This window comes from Sinocyclocheilus rhinocerous, unplaced genomic scaffold (genome assembly GCF_001515625.1).
Source record: "Sinocyclocheilus rhinocerous isolate Xijiao unplaced genomic scaffold, SAMN03320098_v1.1 scaffold275, whole genome shotgun sequence".
In the NCBI taxonomy this organism is placed as follows: Eukaryota; Metazoa; Chordata; class Actinopteri; order Cypriniformes; family Cyprinidae; genus Sinocyclocheilus; species Sinocyclocheilus rhinocerous.
The window spans coordinates 197,186-218,011 of NW_015659967.1; the positions used below are offsets into that span (position 1 = coordinate 197,186).

Genomic DNA, 20,826 nt, shown 5'->3' on the forward strand with positions numbered 1-20,826 from the left:
GCTAGTTAGCTGTATTTTTTAGTTATTTTTTAACCTAATCAAAATAACCTAATTGCAGATAGTATGTCATGTATTTAAATATATTTGAAGAGTTTATTTGCAAAAACAGATAACGCCGCTTTTAAATTTTTAAAAAAAATCATGTTTTTTATTGTTATCATGTTATTATTGTGTTAGTTAGCTGCATTTTTAGTTATTTTTTAACCTAATCAAAATAACCTAATTGCAGTTTGATTGAGATTAATTGAAATGCACAATGAAAAAAAAAATATTTTTGAAATCTGTTTTTGCAAATTAACTCTTCATTTGCATTTACACATTTGTAGTGATGAAGTTGCAATTTAGTAGGCCTATATTAACTATATGAACTAATTAATATTAAATAATATAGAATATTTCAAATTACTATGACCATTGCATGCTCAAACTCTAATGTGACCGTGGCTTAACTTTTTTGGCATTTTTGGTCCTTTACAATTGCTATTTGCTTTGCTTTTTACACATAAAAGAGTTCAACAACATAGCTTCATTTATTGCACACTTTTATCATTTTGCAAACAGATCTTCACAGTAACAATGCTGAAGAGAGGAAAAGAAAACTGAAGCTTTTTTTTTGCTCCGAAAACAGCCTCTTGGATCAACGTATCATATTTACAGATATGTACAGAAAAACTGAGAGTATTGGGAACATTTTTAAGTCTGTTTGGCTAATAGAAGCCTTGACCATCTCATAATTACTTACTGCCAACTAAAAAAAACCAAACACCTTTGAGTCCAGGCCATGGGCTACTAAAAGGTCCGTTTGTGAATAATCCCAAAACATTCAAGTTTCTTGAGCATTGCACAGGCACTGGGGTTAAACACAAAACACTACATGTGGCCCCTCACTTTACACAGAGCAGTCAGACTATCAAATCATCTTTACAATGTCTGTGAGGAACAGGGACTTCTTTTTAAAGCACACACACACAAAAAAAATCTCAAATGCAAAATAAGACCTAAAACCCAACACGATTTCCTCACAAATGTACTCTTTCTTAATAAATAGCATTTTGAGCTTTTAAAATACAACACACAACTACTTCCAAAAGGTTAATTTAGAGGCCAACTAAAACTTCTTTAAAATGCGATGGCGTGAATATGAGTGAATGAACGAGAAAGTGGCAATCACCACAAAGATAAAAGGCACTCTTTTGCCTTTTTTGGCCATGGTTTACACAACACAAAATAAGTGAGAGCTGAAAACATGTTTTATGTAGAGCAATGGAATAATAACTTTTGTTGAAAGGTCAGTATATGTGAGTAACGCTGAAAAACAAAACAAAACAGTAGGAATGAAACGATGTCCTATTATAAAACGATCTATCAGCATTATACCATGTCCTATAACCACTTTCCACAGGCGAGTAATTTGCTAATCAGTGCTGGATTCACGAATGATTCTTAAGAGTAGTGTTCTTCTTAACTGTTATTTTCATTCTACTTTATAACCTAAGAAAAAAGTAAGAAAATGTGATATTCCCTCAAAACATTTTTTAAAAGATTTATTTTTGGCATTTCTGCCTTTATTATGATAAGACAGATCAGATCAGAGCAGAGCAGTCCACGTTCCCATATTTCATGATAATAAAACCAGAGAAACAGGGGGTGTAAAACACTGTGATTGATCCTCTCAGTTAATAATCACAGAACAACAAATGCTTGCACTAAATACCATTATGTAACCTCCCCAAACTGATTTCTAGGACACATTTTCATAGACCACGAAACACCGGCAGGAGCATTTGGTTTGCTATGTCATGCTCTGAACACGGAGCAATGAAACGGATGAGAGATCAGATCCCACGTCTGACTGAATGGAACGCAGCATAATACACACAAATATGTGAAGCAGGATTTCAGACCAGTCAGAGTTCACCGTTAGCACAACAAAAAAAAAAAATAGACTCAGAAAAGAAATAGAAACCAACCAAAATGTCTTGTCCAGAGGTGTCCAATCCTGCTCCTGGAGGGCCACTGTCCTGCAGAGTTTAGCTCCAACCCTAAATAAACTCACCTGAACCAGCTAATCAAGCTCTTTAGGCCTGCTAGAAACATCCAGGCAGGTGTTTTGTAGTACGTTGGAGGAGCAAGTTTGGACTCCCCTGGTCTCGTTGGCCATTGCTTGTCACCTGGTTAGGACAAAAACTTATTTTAACATGAAAGGACTTATCGGTTTGTTGCCTCCTGGTTAGGACTGATTGGTTTGTTTCATTCCCTCGAGCCTGTGCCCTACTCTATAATCAAGCACTGAAATCACTCCACCAGATGAGACTCGAGATACCTGCAGCGTGAAGTACGACTAACATCATTATGAACTTCTGCTAGCATAGCATCAGCTCGTCCTTAAGGTTCTCATTAAGAGAGAGCAGGTGTATTCAGCATGAGGCCTGAGATGGGAAACACTGACTGCGGGCACAGGACGCCTGAAGAACCAATCAGCGTGATTCTCTCCTTCACCACTGAATAACCTCAAATGAAGCGCGCACTTCACCTTAAGTGAAATAACAAACTGACACGATGATTGAAGGCTTGATGGCACAATGTGCAATTGAAACGATGGCTTGGTTCAGATGGCAGGAAATGATGTCGAATTGTGAACGCACAGGGAAGGATGCGTTTAAGTGTCCTTGCACAGTAGTACTGCACTGCAGTACTATCATTAAAGCTCGTTTACGTGCCCTTATGTCGAAGACCTACATGAGCACAGTTGTGTTTGAATATATAGATCTGAGTACCCAAATCATCTCTTTCAGCTTTTGGTTCCAACTCGTCTGTACACTCGCCAACTTGAAATATGCAAATGTAATTATATCAGCAGACTTGTCAAACAAATCAGGATGCAACAGAAAAGTATGTAGTGCAGCTCAAACACAAGCCTCGGCCATCCAGAAACGACATCTTCGTCCCAGAGTTCCGCTTCTACACACACAATAGGGTGGCTCCTCAGAGGCATTGGTGGCTAGTCGTGGAATTCACTGAATTCAGAGTGTGACTCGAGCACAAGCCTCGGTGGGGCTCATGGTGGGGGACTGACTGGCGGGAACCGAGGTTCAGGCCTCACTACCTCCCTCCGTGCGCCTGATGGTGGTGCGAGGAGGGCTGTCCGTCCAGGTCGTTCTCCACCACTGATGGGAAGCCTTCTTTCTCCACGCAGTCGGCCAGCACCGTGAGCACCAGGCGCAGGCGGCGGTTCATGGCCTCCAGGTGGGGCTGGATGAGGATGGGTGCCAACTGGTCCTGCAGTAGCGATTCCTCCATCAGAGAGCTCAGCTTGAACTCCTCTTTAGCCAACAGCTGTAGCCGCAGATACGTCGACCTCTTCACTCTGAGAGAGAGAACGGTAAAAGGTATAACTCAGCTAATTTGTTTAGTGTATAGGGCTCTATGAAAATACAGATGGAATTGTAAGATCCAGTTATAAAAATGGAATTTAAAGTATAACGTGGAATGTCTGGAAATTTGAAACACATGGACTTAATCTCTAGAGCTGCTCACTTCATAAGCATTTCATTAGATAAAATATTTGTCAGATAGATACAAACAAAAACTCAAAGGTCTTCATGACAACCCGTCAAGTTAAAAGTTGAAATCTATTACTTTTGAACGGTAGAAAGTACTTTTCAGAATAATAATAATAATAATGTTTAGAACTTTATTATTTAAGGAATGTCATACAAGTTTTCTTCCATGTTTTAATTTTAATAGTCAACCTTTGGCACTTTGTTTGCCAAAGAATAAAAAGGAATTGATACATTTTAAAAGATTAGTTAAATTGTTAATGTATTACGCCTTTATTTTATCACCACCATTTGTGATAATATATTTGTATTATCATAATTTCTGAAAAATTTAAATAGACAACAAACATAAACATTTCATAGGGCCTTATTATTGTAAAATCAATAGATAAATAAAAACATTTTTATTTCTGATTATTACATTTTTATTAAACCATTATGGTATCCAGAAAGTTTTAAATGAAAAACACATATTTTGGGAAAAATAAAATGGGTTTCATCCTTCAAATGTAATTTTGGTGATACTTTAGTATAGGGACCAATTCTGACTATTAACTAGTTGCTTATTAGCATGTCTATTATTAGCATATTGGCTGTTTATTAGTACTTATAAATCACAAATTCCGCATGACCATATTCATCCCTAATCCTACCCAACACCTAAACTTAACAACTACCTTACTAGCTATTAATTTAAGCAGCAAATTAGGAGTTTATTGAGGCAAAAATTTGTATAGATAATGATTTGTTAATAGCGAGAATTGGACCTTAAAGGGATACTCCACACCAAAATGAAAATGTTGTCATTAATCACTTACTGTCCGATTGACTGCCAAGTAAATTACACTGTCAAGCTCCAGAAAAGTATGAAAGACATCGTCAGAATAGTCCATCTGCCATCAGTGGTTCAACCGTAACGTTATGAAGCGACGAGAAAACTAAAATAACGACTTTATTCAACAATTCGTCTCCTCTGTGTCTCTCCGCATCACCGTAGTGCCATTTTGGAGAATATCCACTGAACGCAAGCAGCGTACGCTCTTCTGTGTCAGCCACGCTGCAGGGATGCGCTGTTTTCGTTCATATCAAAGCGTAAATACACGTAGAAAACTTATCCTTGTGTCGCGGCTGACACAGAATAGCGTACGCTGCTTGCTTTCATTCTTTTCTGGACCTTGACAGTGTAATTTACTTGGCAGTCAATCGGACAGTCACAAGCCTCCCGGTTTTCATCCAAAATATCTTAAATTGTGTTCCGAAGACGAACGAAGCTTTTAGGGGTTTGGAACGACATGGGGGTAAGTAATTAATGACAAAATGTTCATTTTGGGGTGGAGTATCCCTTTAAAATAAAGTGTGACCATACTTTTTTATTAAACTTTTAGTAAGTTATTGTTAAACTATATGAGTTTATGATCATTAAATTAATTAGACATTCTTTTTAAATACTTACATTTATTTTAACCATTAAAAAGGAAAATTTTGAAAATTCTGAAAAAATGAGAGAATAAAAGTAAAACTTCAATTCCAATAGGAACGTTCAGACAGAACAAATTTTTGCACCAAACTACATGAAAGGCGAGCAGTAGAATTAAAAACAAACTTATTTTTACTGGATTTATTTTAAACGAGTGCCAAATGAGAATTTTTAGAACAACGTGTTGTGCGTGAGATTCTGCGAAAGACACAAGGCGTGAGTTCAATACACAACTGTCTAGTGAATGTTTGCATAGAAAAATAATCTGAAAGTAGTCAAGTGGAATGCAAAATGTGTGTTGTGTGAATGGCCCCTTAGAATAGCAAATTTAGCCACAAAGTGGAGTGTACTACGACCAGCTTGCAGAATTATGCAAATTGGGACACAGTCAGTGTTTTTTGCAGCCATTCATATAGATTGATCTAGCAAGAAAACATCAGCCACAGGAAATAAATGTAAATGTGCAATAAAGGATACAGCTAGAATAACAGTGCACAGCAGACAGCAGGATGCGGTTGTGTCGGTGCTATACTGAATTACTGCACTGCAGTCACTCTCTCAGTTGGGAGGCCATTGCCTCAATTCAAGAGATGTCTGAAAGTGGAGAAAAACAATCTTACCTGCAGCACTGAGTCAAAGGGACCAGGATGGACATTTCATCGTGTGAATGCTTTCCAAATCTGTGGGGTTAGAGAGATATTTTTTAAATGGTTCTCTGGTGAAAAAGTGTGCTTTATTTGTGTACTTGTATTGTACTTCAAATCTTAAAAGCATGTTTAAAAAAAACTGTACTTGCGGATAATATAATATTAATGAAATAAAAGGCCACTTAAGTGCACTTGAAGAGAGACACTTTCATGACGGTTAGTTAATAGTTTATATGTACTAAATTACAACTCCAGTATTACAAATGTGTATACTTACAAATACATGTCATACAAGTTTCAATAGAAATGATGTTAGTTCGCCATAAATGTTTGTCAGTGCAATTAGCAGTGCACTTTTTATTTCAAAGACAATAGAACAAATTATGAATCTACATCTAAAGATGTACTTGAGTCATACTTGGTGACTCAAAAAGCACTTTAAAGTTCAGCTAAGTGCATCTATTACACATTTAAAATATAATACATTTTCATTTAATTGCAATTAACATGCAAATAAGTGTCTGACGGCATTACATTCAGTTCACACTTCAGTATATTCTTTTAAAGTATATTACTGCCATAATAAGTACTCTTTAAAAGTATGCTAAAGTGTACTTTGTTTTTACTAGGGTAAAGATGCTAAAACGCTCAAGAACCATTTCCAACATACTATACTTACACTCTAAAAAATGCTGGGTTGTTTCAACCCAACTTTGGGTCAAATATTTACCAGACATAAAAGTTAGAATATGAAGAGCTCACCAAATTGTACATTCAGGTCTTTATTTAAGAAGAAATAAAACCCAGCTTATATGACGGACGCTTAAATCACTTTCTGTCATTATACATTCATCTTTCACTATTACTTTCATATTGGTAAGTCAAATTGTACAGCACATTACTGGTGTGGTTCAGTGGGGCTGAAATGTGTTTTCAGAGGCCATATCTTACATTTTACAGTTATATTCTTATTTAAAAGTATAATAAAATGTATTATTTTCATCCTGCAAAACCGCATATGTAACACAAGTAATAGCAGAATAGCAACTTCAACAAAAGTACTGACATATAAAGAGTAGTCCTTTATATAACTTCATGATAGGACCTTGCAACTTACTTGTAGCAGTAAAACCCCATCAGAAATTCAGTTCAGTATAAATTTCACACAAATAGAAGAAAATAAATGTAAATTTTAGTCGGGACTTAGATTAATCTGGCATTGAGAGACCTATGGCTCTACACAGTGGCTTACTTCAGTAACAAATGTAGAGAATGAAAAAGCAGCCACTTCAGTCGAGCAGAATGTCAGTTTAATCAAAATCCTTTATCTGTGCGAGCACCTGTGTGACTACCCACTGTGAGCCCTTCAATGGCACACATATTACACCCTGAGACATGACGCCATATAATTCTGACCTTCCACTCAACATCTACATATTCACGCCTCTTAAGATAGAAACACTCTGTTTCCATGGTTTCAGTGTAAAAAGGAAGTGGCTGTGGAGTCGTGTGGAGCTTTGAGGAGCGAGGTGTGAAGGACGGTGAGGACGTTATTCTATAATAAAAGCGGCTTACCCTCTGCCGTTGTCCAAATGAATAATGAAAGTCTCATTTCCAAACTTCTCAAAAGTCTCGTAATGGTGGCGATCCATGTTGCCTGTTCAGTGCGAAAAAGGAGAGAGGGAGAGTGAAATACAGGAAGATTGATGTGGGATGTTGAAGAAAAGATAAAACGGAAGTCCATCGCTCCTTTAAGTTAAACGTGAAAAAGAACAGCCTTTCTCTGCAAGCTTGTGAAAAACAAGCTGTTCAGATTTCGTTACCCCCCGTGACGTAGAATGGGGATCTTATCATAATATTACTGCAAGTTTCCACCCACGGCGCCGCCATTGTGTTTTTGCAACTGAAAGTAACACCATAGTGAAAGTTCGAGCAAAGCATGCTAACTGTTCTGTCTTTGGCTGCACTGATGAGCACAGATCACTATTTCGAGTCCCAGCCTCAGAGGAGACGAGAGAGCAGTGGATTTATTGAGTTATTTACTGTATATTAAGCTGCTGCCTGCCACACAGATCTAATATAAACATGCAAATTCTCTCCCAGCTGTTTACCGTCACAGACATAACCGACTGTTTTTGTAACTCGTGTGTTTTTAACATAAACTTGTGTGTATTTGACAGTTTAAGCACAATAAGACATGAAAGAGAACTTAGTTTAATACTCACATGTCGTGGCCACGAGATATTAACTCGTGGGAATGTGACAATATGTTGTGGCCACGAGATATTAATTCGTGGGAACGTCATATTAACTCGTGGGAATGTGATATTATGTCGTGGCCACAAGATGCTATGTTGAGGGAATGACATTCATTTCTCGTGGCCATGACTTCTTATGTTGAGGGAACGACACATTTTTCTTGTGGCCACGAGTTTAATGCGTATACAAACCCGTGACCATAGTAACCCGGGATTATCAGAGAGAGATAAAACATTTTTATCCATCCCACAGTCTTGTAAATCCATTAACTGATTTTGTCTTTTTATTTAATATTTGTATATTATTATTTTATTAACTGGTTAGGGCTATATTTTTATATTTATTGTGTATCGCTTTACCTAATAAACGTTCTGTATAATTATGCTAGCCTAATTGCTATCATATATTTTAGGTTATTATTTACAAAACTATTCAGGGGTGCGTTTCCCAAAAGCAACTATGGTCGCAAGTTCCGTCGTTACCAATAGAGTTCAATGGAACGAACCACCATAGTTAGCTAACGATGCTTTTGGGAAACACACCCCAGAACATTAAGTAAAGAAATCGAAATGAAGGGAAAAACGAATATAAACGAATATACAAATATAACCAATAATAATAGGCTAATAATAATAATAATAATAATATTATACAAATATTAGGGAAAAAGGACGATCAGTTAATGGACTTACAAGACTGTGGGATGGATAAAAATGTTTTATGTACTTTATTCATGATAAACTTCATTCGAATGCTGTCTATATCGCGCGCAATACAGTCCTGTATCCTAGACCTGGTTAATATAATAATTTAATAATGTAATAATTTCTATAATAATTAATATCATTATAAATATAATCATTTCTTAATTGAAAATAACATATTAATAATTCCATCTCTGATAATCTCAGGTTACTATGGTCATGCAGGTTTGTTTACACATTAAACTCGTGGCCACGAGAAAAATATATCGTTCCCTTACATAAGAAGTCATGGCCACGAGAAATGGATGTCGTTACCTTGACAAAATGATCTTGTGGCCACGACATAATATCATGTTCCCACAAGTTAATATGATGTTCCCACTAATTAATATCTTGTGGCCACAACATATTATCACGTTCCCACGAGCTAATATGTCATGCCCACGAAAAAAACTAAGTGAACCGAACATGTCCCCTCCCGGTCACTGTACCATAGACACGGTAATCAAAACCAAACAGATGTTTTTTAGCAGAGTATCTGAGGTACCAGCTGTAAAAGCACAGCCTTGTTCTGGAAAAGGGGGCGGGGAGCAGCAGCTCATTTGCATTTAAAGAGACATGCACTAAAACAGCGTGTATCTGCTTCCACTCAAAATAGGCTTTTTCAAAATTATATAATAAATGATCTGTGGGGTATTTTGAGCTGAAACTTCACAGGCACATTCTGAGACTTACATTTCATATTGTAGGCTAAAAAGGGGCATAGTAGGTCTCCTTTAAGTTATTTTCAACACATTCCACTTCTGCAGTTGATAATTTTAGTCGTCTTGATGACTAATGTTGACACTTAAAACTGTTCGAGTTGACACTTGAATCAGAATCTATATTTATCCACACACAAGTAGGGCTGGAGGAGTTGGTTTCTATGGTGTTCACACAACGTCCTCTCAGAAAAGCACCAGGAACTTCTGATGAACAGGGGAAATTCCCTCAGATCAACCTGAGGTTAACAGCCTCGCTCAAGGGCACACGGCTCATGAATGGATCAAAACACTCTCAAGCTCTGAAGAGACATCCAGAGATCACCCACAGACTGTGAATTTATATCTTGCAACTGTGACTTTATTGAAATTGAGACTTTATACTTAACATAGTCGTGGCTTTATATCTCTGTCTTTATATCTCAAAAAAGTTTTTATTTCTCAGAATCTTTACACTTCTTGTTGTGGCTTTATATCTTGCAGTGTGACTTCTTTATCTCACAAAGTGACTATATACTTTCTTTTATCCAACAATGTGACTTTATGTCTCACAATAACTGTTATTATGTATATGACTCCTGTAATTGTGACTTCACATCTCAAAATTGACTTTATTTCTCAAAATTTAGACTTTATACTTTTAGTTAATGACTATATATTTTGCAGTGTGACTTTATATACTTTTTATTCCACAATATGACTTTATCTCACAATGTGACTGTTATCATATGTACGACTATTGTAATTGTGACTTTATATCTAAAGATTGCGACTATTTCTCGAAATTGAGACTTTGCATCTTGCCACTGTGACTTTACATCTCGCAGTGTGACTTCTGCAATGTGACTTTATATCTCACAGTGACTTTTTTTTTTCTCGCAGTATCTTTATTTCTTGCGATGTTACTGTAAATCCCACAACTGTGACTTCTGCGCAATTCAACTTTTTTTTCTGACAATGTGACTTTTTTATAATCTAACAGTGTGACTGTTTCTTGTAATTGAGACTTTATATCTCCCAATTGTGTCCTTTATCTTGCAGTGTGACTTTATATCTCACAGCGATTTTTTTATTTATTGTAATGTGACTGTATATCTCCCAACTGACTTTCTCACAATATGGCTTTTTATCTGATCTAAAAGTCTGATCTGAAAGTCATCTAATCGTGACCTTATATCTTCCTATCGTGACTTTATTTCTCGAAATTGACTTTATACCTCCTAGTTGTGACTTTATATCTTGCTGTGTGAATTTTTTATATCACAATGTGACTTTGTTTCTTAAATTTGCAACTGTATGTCTTCCTATTGTGACGTTATATCTTACAACTTGACTTTATATCTCAAAATTGTTAATTTATTTCTCTGAAATTAAAACTTTATATCTTCCAGTTGTGACTTTATATATCACAGTGTCACTCCATCTTACAATGTGACCAGATGTGAGTTTATCTTGAGATGTGACTTTATATCTCAGTGACATTCTTTAAAACCTTGCAATGCAACTTTATTTGCTTGCAATGTGACTGTATATCTCCCAGCTGTGACTTTCTCACAGTTTCACCAGCCCGATCTCATGGCAATTCGTACATATTTTACGAGGTGGCTAATTCGTACGGCCTCACTCGTACAAATTCATACGATTTTTGCTAAATCGTATGTATTTTACGAGTTGCACAATTCGTATGAATTTGTACAAATGACCTACACCTAACCCCGCCCCTAAACCTACCCGTCACTGGGGTCTAGACAAATCATACAAAATCGTACGATTGATGTCATACGGATTCGCACGAATTAGCCACCTCGTAAAATGCGTACGAATTGGTCGTGAGATAGCGTTGGTTTGACTTATCTCTTAATGTTACTGCATATCTCCTAAATTTGACTGTTTATAATCTCAAATTTTTTTTTACCTCACATTGTGACTTTATATCTCACAATGTCTCTGTTTCTTATTTTTTAACTTGTATATCACAATGAACTTTTTTTTTTTTTTAATTCTATTTTTTATTTTCATAGTTCATTGGCCATATTAAGCAATGTGTCTGGCTGGCTATTACACAACTTCCAGGAGACAGAATGCATACGTTTTTACTAGTTGCCACTATAGGGGCATGTTGTCACAAAAGTTGCATCCAATGAGCTGTGTCTCTTTCCTGGGCGATAATGGAAAATGTTCAATTTTATATAAGACTTCATGAGTCTACACAAACATTTAATTCAAAAATGCAAAAATGTAAAAATAAAGTTACCCTAAAAAAACTTCATGGAGTGAAAAGTAATTTTTCCCCCAGTTTCCCCTATACTTCTAAGCAAAATTTTATAAACACGTTTTTAAACATGTTCAACACTTACCCATTAGAAAGTCAAAAATAGTCATGTCCATGATGTCCAGAAGTCGTGTGCCTCGGTCATACGGAGGAGTCTGTTTGACTTCATCACAATAGTCCGGATCCACTTAGAATGCATACGTTTTTACTAGTTGCCACTATAGGGGCATGTTGTCACAAAAGTTGCATCCAATGAGCTGTGTCTCTTTCCTGGGCGATAATGGAAAATGTTCAATTTTATATAAGACTTCATGAGTCTACACAAACATTTAATTCAAAAATGCAAAAATGTAAAAATAAAGTTACCCTAAAAAAACTTCATGGAGTGAAAAGTAATTTTTCCCCCAGTTTCCCCTATACTTCTAAGCAAAATTTTATAAACACGTTTTTAAACATGTTCAACACTTACCCATTAGAAAGTCAAAAATAGTCATGTCCATGATGTCCAGAAGTCGTGTGCCTCGGTCATACGGAGGAGTCTGTTTGACTTCATCACAATAGTCCGGATCCACTTCCCACCTTACAATAGAGAAAACGAATAAGAAACTCACTTCACCTTTAAATTTGAGCTGCATTTTGTCCCTTCTCATATATAATCCTACTAGCGCACAACTGCCATCTCAAACAGGATGGCCCATTGTTTTACTGCACAGATAGGATTTCTCTGAGAGTAAGTGAGAACCGCAGTAGTCTTTTTTGCTGATAAAGCCAGACTGTAGTTTAATGAAGATATGGGGTGGTGCGTGGAGACCGGAGATAAAGCGGAGAAAAAGAGCTTACTCAGCTTTCTTGCGTTTGTGGTAGGAGCGGCGCCAGGGGTTCCTCCAGGTCTTGCGCTTAGCTAGTGCCAAGTCAGGAAGAAATGCAGCCAGGGAGCCCTCGATCTGGTCGGGCTTCCCACATAGGGCATGTTCTGTGGAGCAGTAGTAGGAGCACTCGCCATAGAAGCAGATGTTGTTGGCTGCAGAGGTGAGGAAGAAAAGGTCTTAGGAAAGAGAAAACTGTTCTTGGGGGGTTTAAAATGGACCACCAGTGAAGCAAAGAGAAAGGAAAAGTCCCTCTGGAGTAACATGGGATTAAGTGTCTTCAAGTACACAATGGTAATAGCTCATTGATTGCCCATTACTGGGTTTGAACCTACAACCTTTCGGAATCCCCAGATATTTAAGTCAAGTTTTATATAACGTGAAGCAGCTGTTTTTCACTGATGCATTGATTTTTAATGAATAAATAATCTTATATTTTGGTTTGCGTTCATAAAGTTAAATAATAATAATATAATAATAATGAATTATATATCATATATTAACTTTTTTTCCCAAAATAAGTATTTTGTGATACACACCATAACCATGTAATGTGGTTATTTATATAAGCACAAAAGACTTAAAATAGTAAAACTCCCCTCAAATCTTAAAAGCATATTTAACTAAACTGTACTTGCAGACATATTTAATATTAATTAACCCTGCTGAAAAAAAAACTATAGAAACCATCACAGATTTTGTAATGGTTGTACTGGTTATAATGGGAATTGTACTGGTTTTAATGGAAATTTTAATTGTGCCTATTGGTCTCTACTAGTAATTGGTCGCCTTCTATTGGTGGCTTGTTAAAACCACTAAATCCTAATGGAATATGTCCCAAAACACACTGCAGGAAAGCATTTCTTATTGGTTTTAATGGTTAAAAGTTGATGGTCTGTAATGGTATTTGTAGTGGAAACCATTAGAATTTTTGTGATGGTTTCTATTGTTTTTTTTTGGCAGGGAAATAAAAGGGCACTTAAGTGTATTTAAAGAGAGACACTTTCATGACTATGCTTCTAAAGGTGCTTATACTATGTACATTATCACAGTACCTTTAAAAAGTGCATTTTGTAATAATGTCAAATTAAAAGTTTTACTTTAAAGTACATTTTAAATCATTATGCTTAATAATCTTTTGTCTTGCTGTGATTATTTTGATGTGTTGACTGACATACTAGAGCATATGTAATGTACTTGATTCTAAATTATTTAAATACATAACATACAAGGTTCAATAGAAATAACATTAAAGTATATTTTAGTTTATCATAAATGCTCGTCAGTACATTCAACCTTATTTCTGCACAATTGAAGTAATTATGAAAAGACATAAATATGTATTAAATTCTACTTAAGTGGGTCAAAAGCACTCTAAGGTTTAGCTTATTGCATTTAATATAAATTTAAACTATAATTCATTTTCATTTAATTGCAAATAACATGCAATTAAATGTCCAAAAGCAGCCGTTCTCAGTAATAGCCACATAAACGTATCTATGTGGCAGGAAATACAGTTGACACATATGTGTATATCATCATAACGCCAAGCCATACTGTCCACAATCATGATGGTAACCAAATTTGACAGCAACAACATGCTAACTATGGCAATCTTTTGTGCAGCAGCCTTGTTTATAGTGTTACAGTTTGCAGAAGATGCTTTTGAAATAGGTGACTTCTCCAGATGTGCCTTTATTTGATGAAGGATGTCAGTGATCTAAAATGCTCGGATTCACCAAGGGCTCATTAAACGCTGCTGTTTAGCCAATGATGAATCATTATGTATAACGCCTTTTTCAAATGTTTCCTGACATGGCTCCCCGGGGGAAGCGGAGCCCTTTCACTCGTTCCCACAAAAACACATTTGTCATGAAAAGTGGAGGCAGAATGCTAATGATAGCCCTGCAGAGAAAGAATATGGCCAATCTGTGTGCCTCATCCGAACACTTACATCATCTAAATGTCGGTAATTTAGTTGCCAAACTAGCTGCACGTGTGTTATTGCATGCTTGTTACTCCCCAATTAAAGGCTGTAATTAGCCTAGCATCTTGGCTGGGTGTCGTTAGCTGGTCTATGGCTGGTCTACTGCACGCTTTTTGTGCTAATATTTGTCACAGCCCATAATTGGTTAGTTTAATGGCTCTTTATGGACTTTTTAAGCTGTTAAAAAAGGAATAAGCAGTCAAAAATACACATAGCAAGATGCTAACATGCTAAACTATGCAACAAATTTAGCTAAATGCTAACACTTCGACACCACAGGGAAGTTTGTCATGAAACTGAATGACTGTCTGATTCTCAGAAATTTGGATTTTCCCATTGTCTGAACTCTATATGCGTGAGAAGCCAACAATCAGGGGGAAGCATGGCCTGATGGGGTAGAAGAAAAGGCCCTGCCGAAGCCACTCATACCTGGGGATACGAAGAATGTCCGCCAGAGCTTTTTGTCACGGGTCACGTCTCGGATCTCCCGTGTCATGTTCACCAGCCTGCCGGCCACCGGGGGAACTCTCCGGAAATCCAGGATTCTGTGCGCCACAAACAAACGACATTGTCAAACGATTCATTTGCAATGCATTATCAGAAACAACACCTGTGGTGTTTCTTCACGCAGGCCTTGCACAGTTCACAGGCTGCTTTATGAGAACAGTGACACCAGACATTCAATCTCCTGCCGCATTCAATAATGAGGAAACAAACAATAAAGAGCGCAGAAAATCCATAGAATAAAGCCATTTCTAAAGTGGCTGGGTAATGATTTTTTTCTTCAAGGTGCTACTGCTAAGCAACTGAGCCCACTCTTTACTCACTGGCTTTATGACACCTCCGTGATTGCTCTTTATTAGACTTTTATTGGCGTTTTAGCATCTGGCCAGTGGCCACACACCACAGGATATAAATGCCCTCTAGTTTCTCTCTCATGTTGTCTTTCTTGTGTACTTGTGCTGGGCAAAAGTCAGAATTGGCTCTTTTTCAATTATGAGTGAGTTTTTAATTAAACTGGCCACACGCCTCACAAGAAGTTAAATTGGAATGATGGAGAAAAAAATACAGAATGCAATTTTCAGAAATTCAACAGAAGATTTCCAATAAAAACACACAAATATGCATTATTAATATGTGGTTTTTATCCCTTAACATGTAGAATATTTTCCTCAATTACTAGACATACTTCTCTAAACTAAGTTTAATAATGTCAAAACAAATGACACATCAAATGCATTTGAATTTTGCCATATAGCACCACATCTAAAATGAGAGTGAATTTATTAAATGTAAATACAAATTAAATAAAATTAATATATATATATATATATATATATATAGAGAGAGAGAGAGAGAGAGAGAATTTTTAATTTGTTATACAGCACCGCACCATGAAATAATAATAAAAAAAAATGTCAGTGGAAGTTAACTGATTAAATATAAACATATAATATTTATAAGATCACACATTAGTTTGGGGGATCAATTCGCACTATTAACTATTAACTCAATAAACTAATTAACTTAATAAACTCTTAATTTGCTGCTTATTACTAGTTAGCAAGGTAGTTGTTAGTTTAGGTATGGGGTGGATTAAGGGATCTAAAATATGGTCATGAAGAATATGTGCTTTGAGTACTAATAAACAACCAACATGTTAATAATAAGCATGCTAATAAACAACTAGTTCATAGTGAGTATTTTTATCTTACCATGGTCAGTTTACTACTATTAAATTAATTAATACTAAATATAAATATCTGCAGGAGTGTCAACCAATGATTATGAATAAAAGACTCCATATGTTGTGTGTATGATAATATATTTATATGTAATTGATACTGAAAAATGAAACATTATTATAAACTACACTAAGAACAGTTAGAAGATTTTCCATATTTTCCATCATTTCAGTTTAACTTCTTTAAATTCAAACTGGAATTACAATTTGAATTTGCATCCTGTTTGCAATTTCAACTCAAACAGAAGAATTTAATTGCAATTTAAAATTCTTTCTGAATTCAATTCTGAATGGCGCACACGCATGCTGGAGGGTTTGTTCATCTCTCAGTCTTTGTCTGTGTCCAGTGGGCCGCCTCAGAGAAAATCCCACATCGTGTGGTGCATGGGCTCCTGGCCCCTGAGAGACAGAAACCCAAGCCTTTGAGATGAAACCACTCAGGGGTCGCAAGTTGCAGAGTCACTCTGGACGCAGGCGACAAAGAGCCCAGTGTGGAAACACTGCATTCTAGGAACATTCTGTCGGACGTTTGTGGAAATAAGCTACAGTATAACCGAGAGGAAGTGGTTTGCGATGAAGTTGAGAGTACTGTAGTAGCACAACATTTCTTGTAAAATTCAGTTGTTTCTCTCACACTAAGCGAAGCTATCAATATACCATTTCACTAGCAAAGCGTTATCACTCAGCTGACAATAAGTTGGCATATCATACAATGCTTTTTCCTCCCCTAAATAAAATACATCATGGACATGACAGGCGCCTCAAATGAGAGCAACAACGTTCTAGAGGAAATGGAGTAGGTCTCACAAGCTCAATTAGCTCTCTGACTCCACAAAGCCTCTCTCTGTGGGGCTTCTTGTTAAAGTCAGCGGGGAGTTTCTTCTGACTTCTGACTGCACTCACATGCACCTTGTTACTCTGGGAGTAACTGTAAGGTGTATCGACTCTATCGCACTAAGTGCTTTTCAGGCCGTTGTCCAAAAGTCTTGAGTGACATGCGCAGAGCGGCGAGAATATAATAAGAGTTGGTTTGGCTTTCTGACATCACAATGGTGCGAGCGCACTCGTGTGTAAAAGTGAAATGTGGAGATGTGTGTGTGTGTGTGGTTATGGTTTCTTTTGCCCGGCCAATGTCCATTCTAGAGCAGTATCAGAGCACCACAGGTGTTTTCAGTGAAAGAACTGGGAGGAAGCCAAGCTGAAGGTCTCTGTAAGGGGAATTTCCTCTTAAAGGCTACTGGGGTGGTTGAATGGGGTTTGGATGAGCGTCATGCAGGCTACCAGATTTAACAGACTTGCTCAATATACACCATAACACAATAATTTTTAATAATGGACTTTTCTTAAAAACTTTTCTATTTATTGGTGGTACATAAAATAAAAATAAAATAAAATAAATAATAGTAAGAGTTTACAACATGGTTCAATTTGTTCCAATTAGTTAACTACATTAGTTAACATGAACTAACAATGAAAAAATTATAATTTCTAATATTCTAGTATTTATTAATTCTAGTTAATTTAATCTCGGCATTACTAATGCATTATTACTATTCAAATTTGAATCTATTAATATTATTGAATGGACCTGAGCTGACATGAGCAAACAATGAACAGTTATATTTTTATTAACTAAAGATTAATAAACACTGTAACAAATGAATTGCTCTTTGGTAGTTCATTTTAGTTAATGCATCAACTAAATTGAACTGATGGGACCTTATTGTAAAGTGTTACCATTGCTATTATTATTATTATTATTAATAAAATTGAACATAATAACATTTACTTAAAAGTAATTACAAAACATAATTAGTTAATTAGGTTATTTTGAATCCATAGCCATAAGTCATAAGCAGTAGTAATAATAATGCTTGTCTTCGCTAACTAGTAAGCACAGTGCCAAGAATAATGGGGGGAAAAACTGAAATAATGGAAAATACAACTTAAAGTTCAGACAATAATGATGACATTGTCCAATACACTGGCAATCTAATATTGTCTCTTCCGACCTTATCATTAACGTCAGACACCTTAAAACAAATTCCCAGACCTGTCATATCTAAACACCTCCAAACATTTCTGTCAAACGAAGATAAAGGCCGAGTAAACACAAAGTAAACACAGTGGGATGCTAAGCATAAACTCTTGCAATGCTTAAGGTCACATGATCTCATTGTTATTCAGATGGTACCAGTTTGTCCCTGAAACAGACAGACATACAAGAAAATAAGGAATATAGCCAATAGAAACTGGAAACAACTTCCCGAAACTCTCACAACTGACCACTGGGCCCCGCAAAAACTCTCTCTTTCTCTCTGTAGGTGTTTTATTCTTACCTGTCCAGATGAAATGCAGCGATCTCTGCGTTGTGTCGCTCAAAGTCAGAGAAGTAGAAGAAGTCTGGGGGTGTTTCTTGTTCCCTGGTTTGTCTAGAGGACAGAGTAGAAAAAACAAGATTGATGTTAGTTTCCACCTAATTGTCTCGGAATGCAATACTGAAGTATTGCTTACAGTGTTCAACTTATACTGTATATAATATTCAACATTTCAAAGAGTAGCAAGCTACATTGCTAAATAACTTTACTGTTGCAGGTTGAATAAATAATAAATGCGCACATTTTGCATTTATAATCAAATTTTGTGTAAAACTATTCCAACTTTTAGCAGTCTAATCAAAATGTAAGTATAAAATATGTATGTACCTGCATGTATAAAATATGTTAAAAATAATTGCTGACTTTGCCTCCAGGTCATTAACCACACTGGCTATATTTAGAATAACATACTACCATACTATGCTTGCTATTTATGCATTATGCAGTAGGCTATATATATATTGGTATGCATAAAACAGCTGTATGACCCACTACTGTACATTTGCCATCATGTTTAGTAAAAAAAAAAAAATACTGCAGAGCTTCCACTGTGGAGCTTCTAATTATTTGGTCAGAAAAGATGAACGTTTATAGACAAAACTGAATTAAATGTGAGTTTATTGTATTAATATTTAATCTTTTAGCCTTTTAATCATACTCTATTACTTAATACAAATATAAATGCATTTTTTTTGTGTGTGTTGACAATCAAGAGCGCTTAGCCTGCAACAAAAGGAAAAAGGCTTCCAGCAGTCTTGTTGTGTCAGGTAGCGCTATGCTAGCTTCAGCAGACATCCTGACACTAGCGGACAGACAAATAGACTACATGGACGTCTGCCGAGTGGACCGCATGGCTGGATCAGCAACTAAAGGAATGTGTGTGTGTGCACAGAACAGATTTTGGCAGGAAACAAGCTGCAGGTGCATGTTCTCTCCACGTACCTATGCGTTCAGACAGACAGATTACAAGACTCAGACAGACAGGCGCAGGAAGAAATGCCATAGAATCCAGACAGACATGCACCAAACCACAGATCTTAACTCTCAACCTACTACAATGATATCAGTCTCAACAGCTCATGGTATCTCTTACACAGTGCTTTCCTGAAACAACTGTAAGATCTTTCCTGGAAGCGTTACGGAATGAGGTCAGAAAATGGCAAATCAGAACTATGCTAGGCTAATGTTAGCTCAAAACACATCAGATTGTAGGTGACTAACAAACACAGAGGGCAATTGTATTGCTCAAAGGTTGCTGGTAACTGAATGGGGTTTCATTTAAGTATCAACTTTGTTGACAGAGAATAGCACGATAAAATGAATGTGGATATCATAATTTATATTATTTGGTCTTAAAATAATCTGATGAGAAATGTTTGAGTTCATTTTGAAATGCGAAATTTGGTCTCTTGGTCTTTGGTCTTTTTTTATGCAAGATAACAAATTGAGAAATTAAAGAGATCTCTACAGGATGTCCTGCTTTTTAAAAAAAGCCCCAGCCACCAGATCTCAATATCATGAGATATTATATTAACTTTTTAGTTCCCAAATTCCCATTTTCATCCAGCCATTAACTCTAAGTGCTGCTTATATCCTCATCCCTCGCCACTGTCAAAACACTAATGGAAAAGACTTTTTGTGACTTCATATATTTTCATTTGAGGGACAAAGCAAGCTTTTCGCATTGAAATCCTCCTCCACCATTATGATCCACTCAATTTCCTGGATCAAAAGGGAACTAATGGATTTTTATTTGCCAGATGAGGCCTAAAATGTACTGCTGATTCAGGCGACCTCTCTGGAGAGAGAATGGGGGCTAAAGCTTTTGGCCCAGAATGAAATGAGTCGGATATAAGTATATACAAGTATATAAGTATATCCGATATGACGATATTTTTCAACTAATTTTGGCCGATAGCCGATGCTGATACCGATATATTTCCTTTTGTTTGGAAACAACACCAATGGCGCTTTTCCACTGCATGGTATGGCACGGTATGGTTCGGTATGGTTCACTTTTGGGGGGTTTTCCACTGGGTACAGTACCTGGTACCTGGTACTTTTTTCAGTACCACCTCGGTTGAGGTTCCAAGCGAACTGTACCGTTACCAAAACGTGACGTGTAAACTCTGCTGATCACTGATTGGCCGGAGAGAATCGTCACTACCTGC

At 36.5% G+C, this 20,826-nt stretch overlaps 1 protein-coding gene across 1 annotated transcript in view; it reads right to left on the minus strand.

The window, feature by feature from the left end:
- Window positions 1-541: 541 nt before the first annotated feature.
- LOC107724740 (extracellular serine/threonine protein kinase FAM20C-like) overlaps window positions 542-20,826 on the minus strand; it is a 61,219-nt gene continuing 40,934 nt past the window's right edge. The window contains exons 4-10 of the mRNA XM_016533766.1: window positions 18,617-18,709; window positions 14,963-15,078; window positions 12,521-12,701; window positions 12,150-12,259; window positions 7,260-7,341; window positions 5,658-5,717; window positions 542-3,367 (exon numbers count right to left, since the gene is read on the minus strand). Of these exons, the coding sequence (XP_016389252.1) occupies window positions 3,103-3,367; window positions 5,658-5,717; window positions 7,260-7,341; window positions 12,150-12,259; window positions 12,521-12,701; window positions 14,963-15,078; window positions 18,617-18,709 (907 nt within the window). The 3' untranslated portion in view covers window positions 542-3,102. The remainder of the gene's footprint in view (window positions 3,368-5,657; window positions 5,718-7,259; window positions 7,342-12,149; window positions 12,260-12,520; window positions 12,702-14,962; window positions 15,079-18,616; window positions 18,710-20,826) is intronic.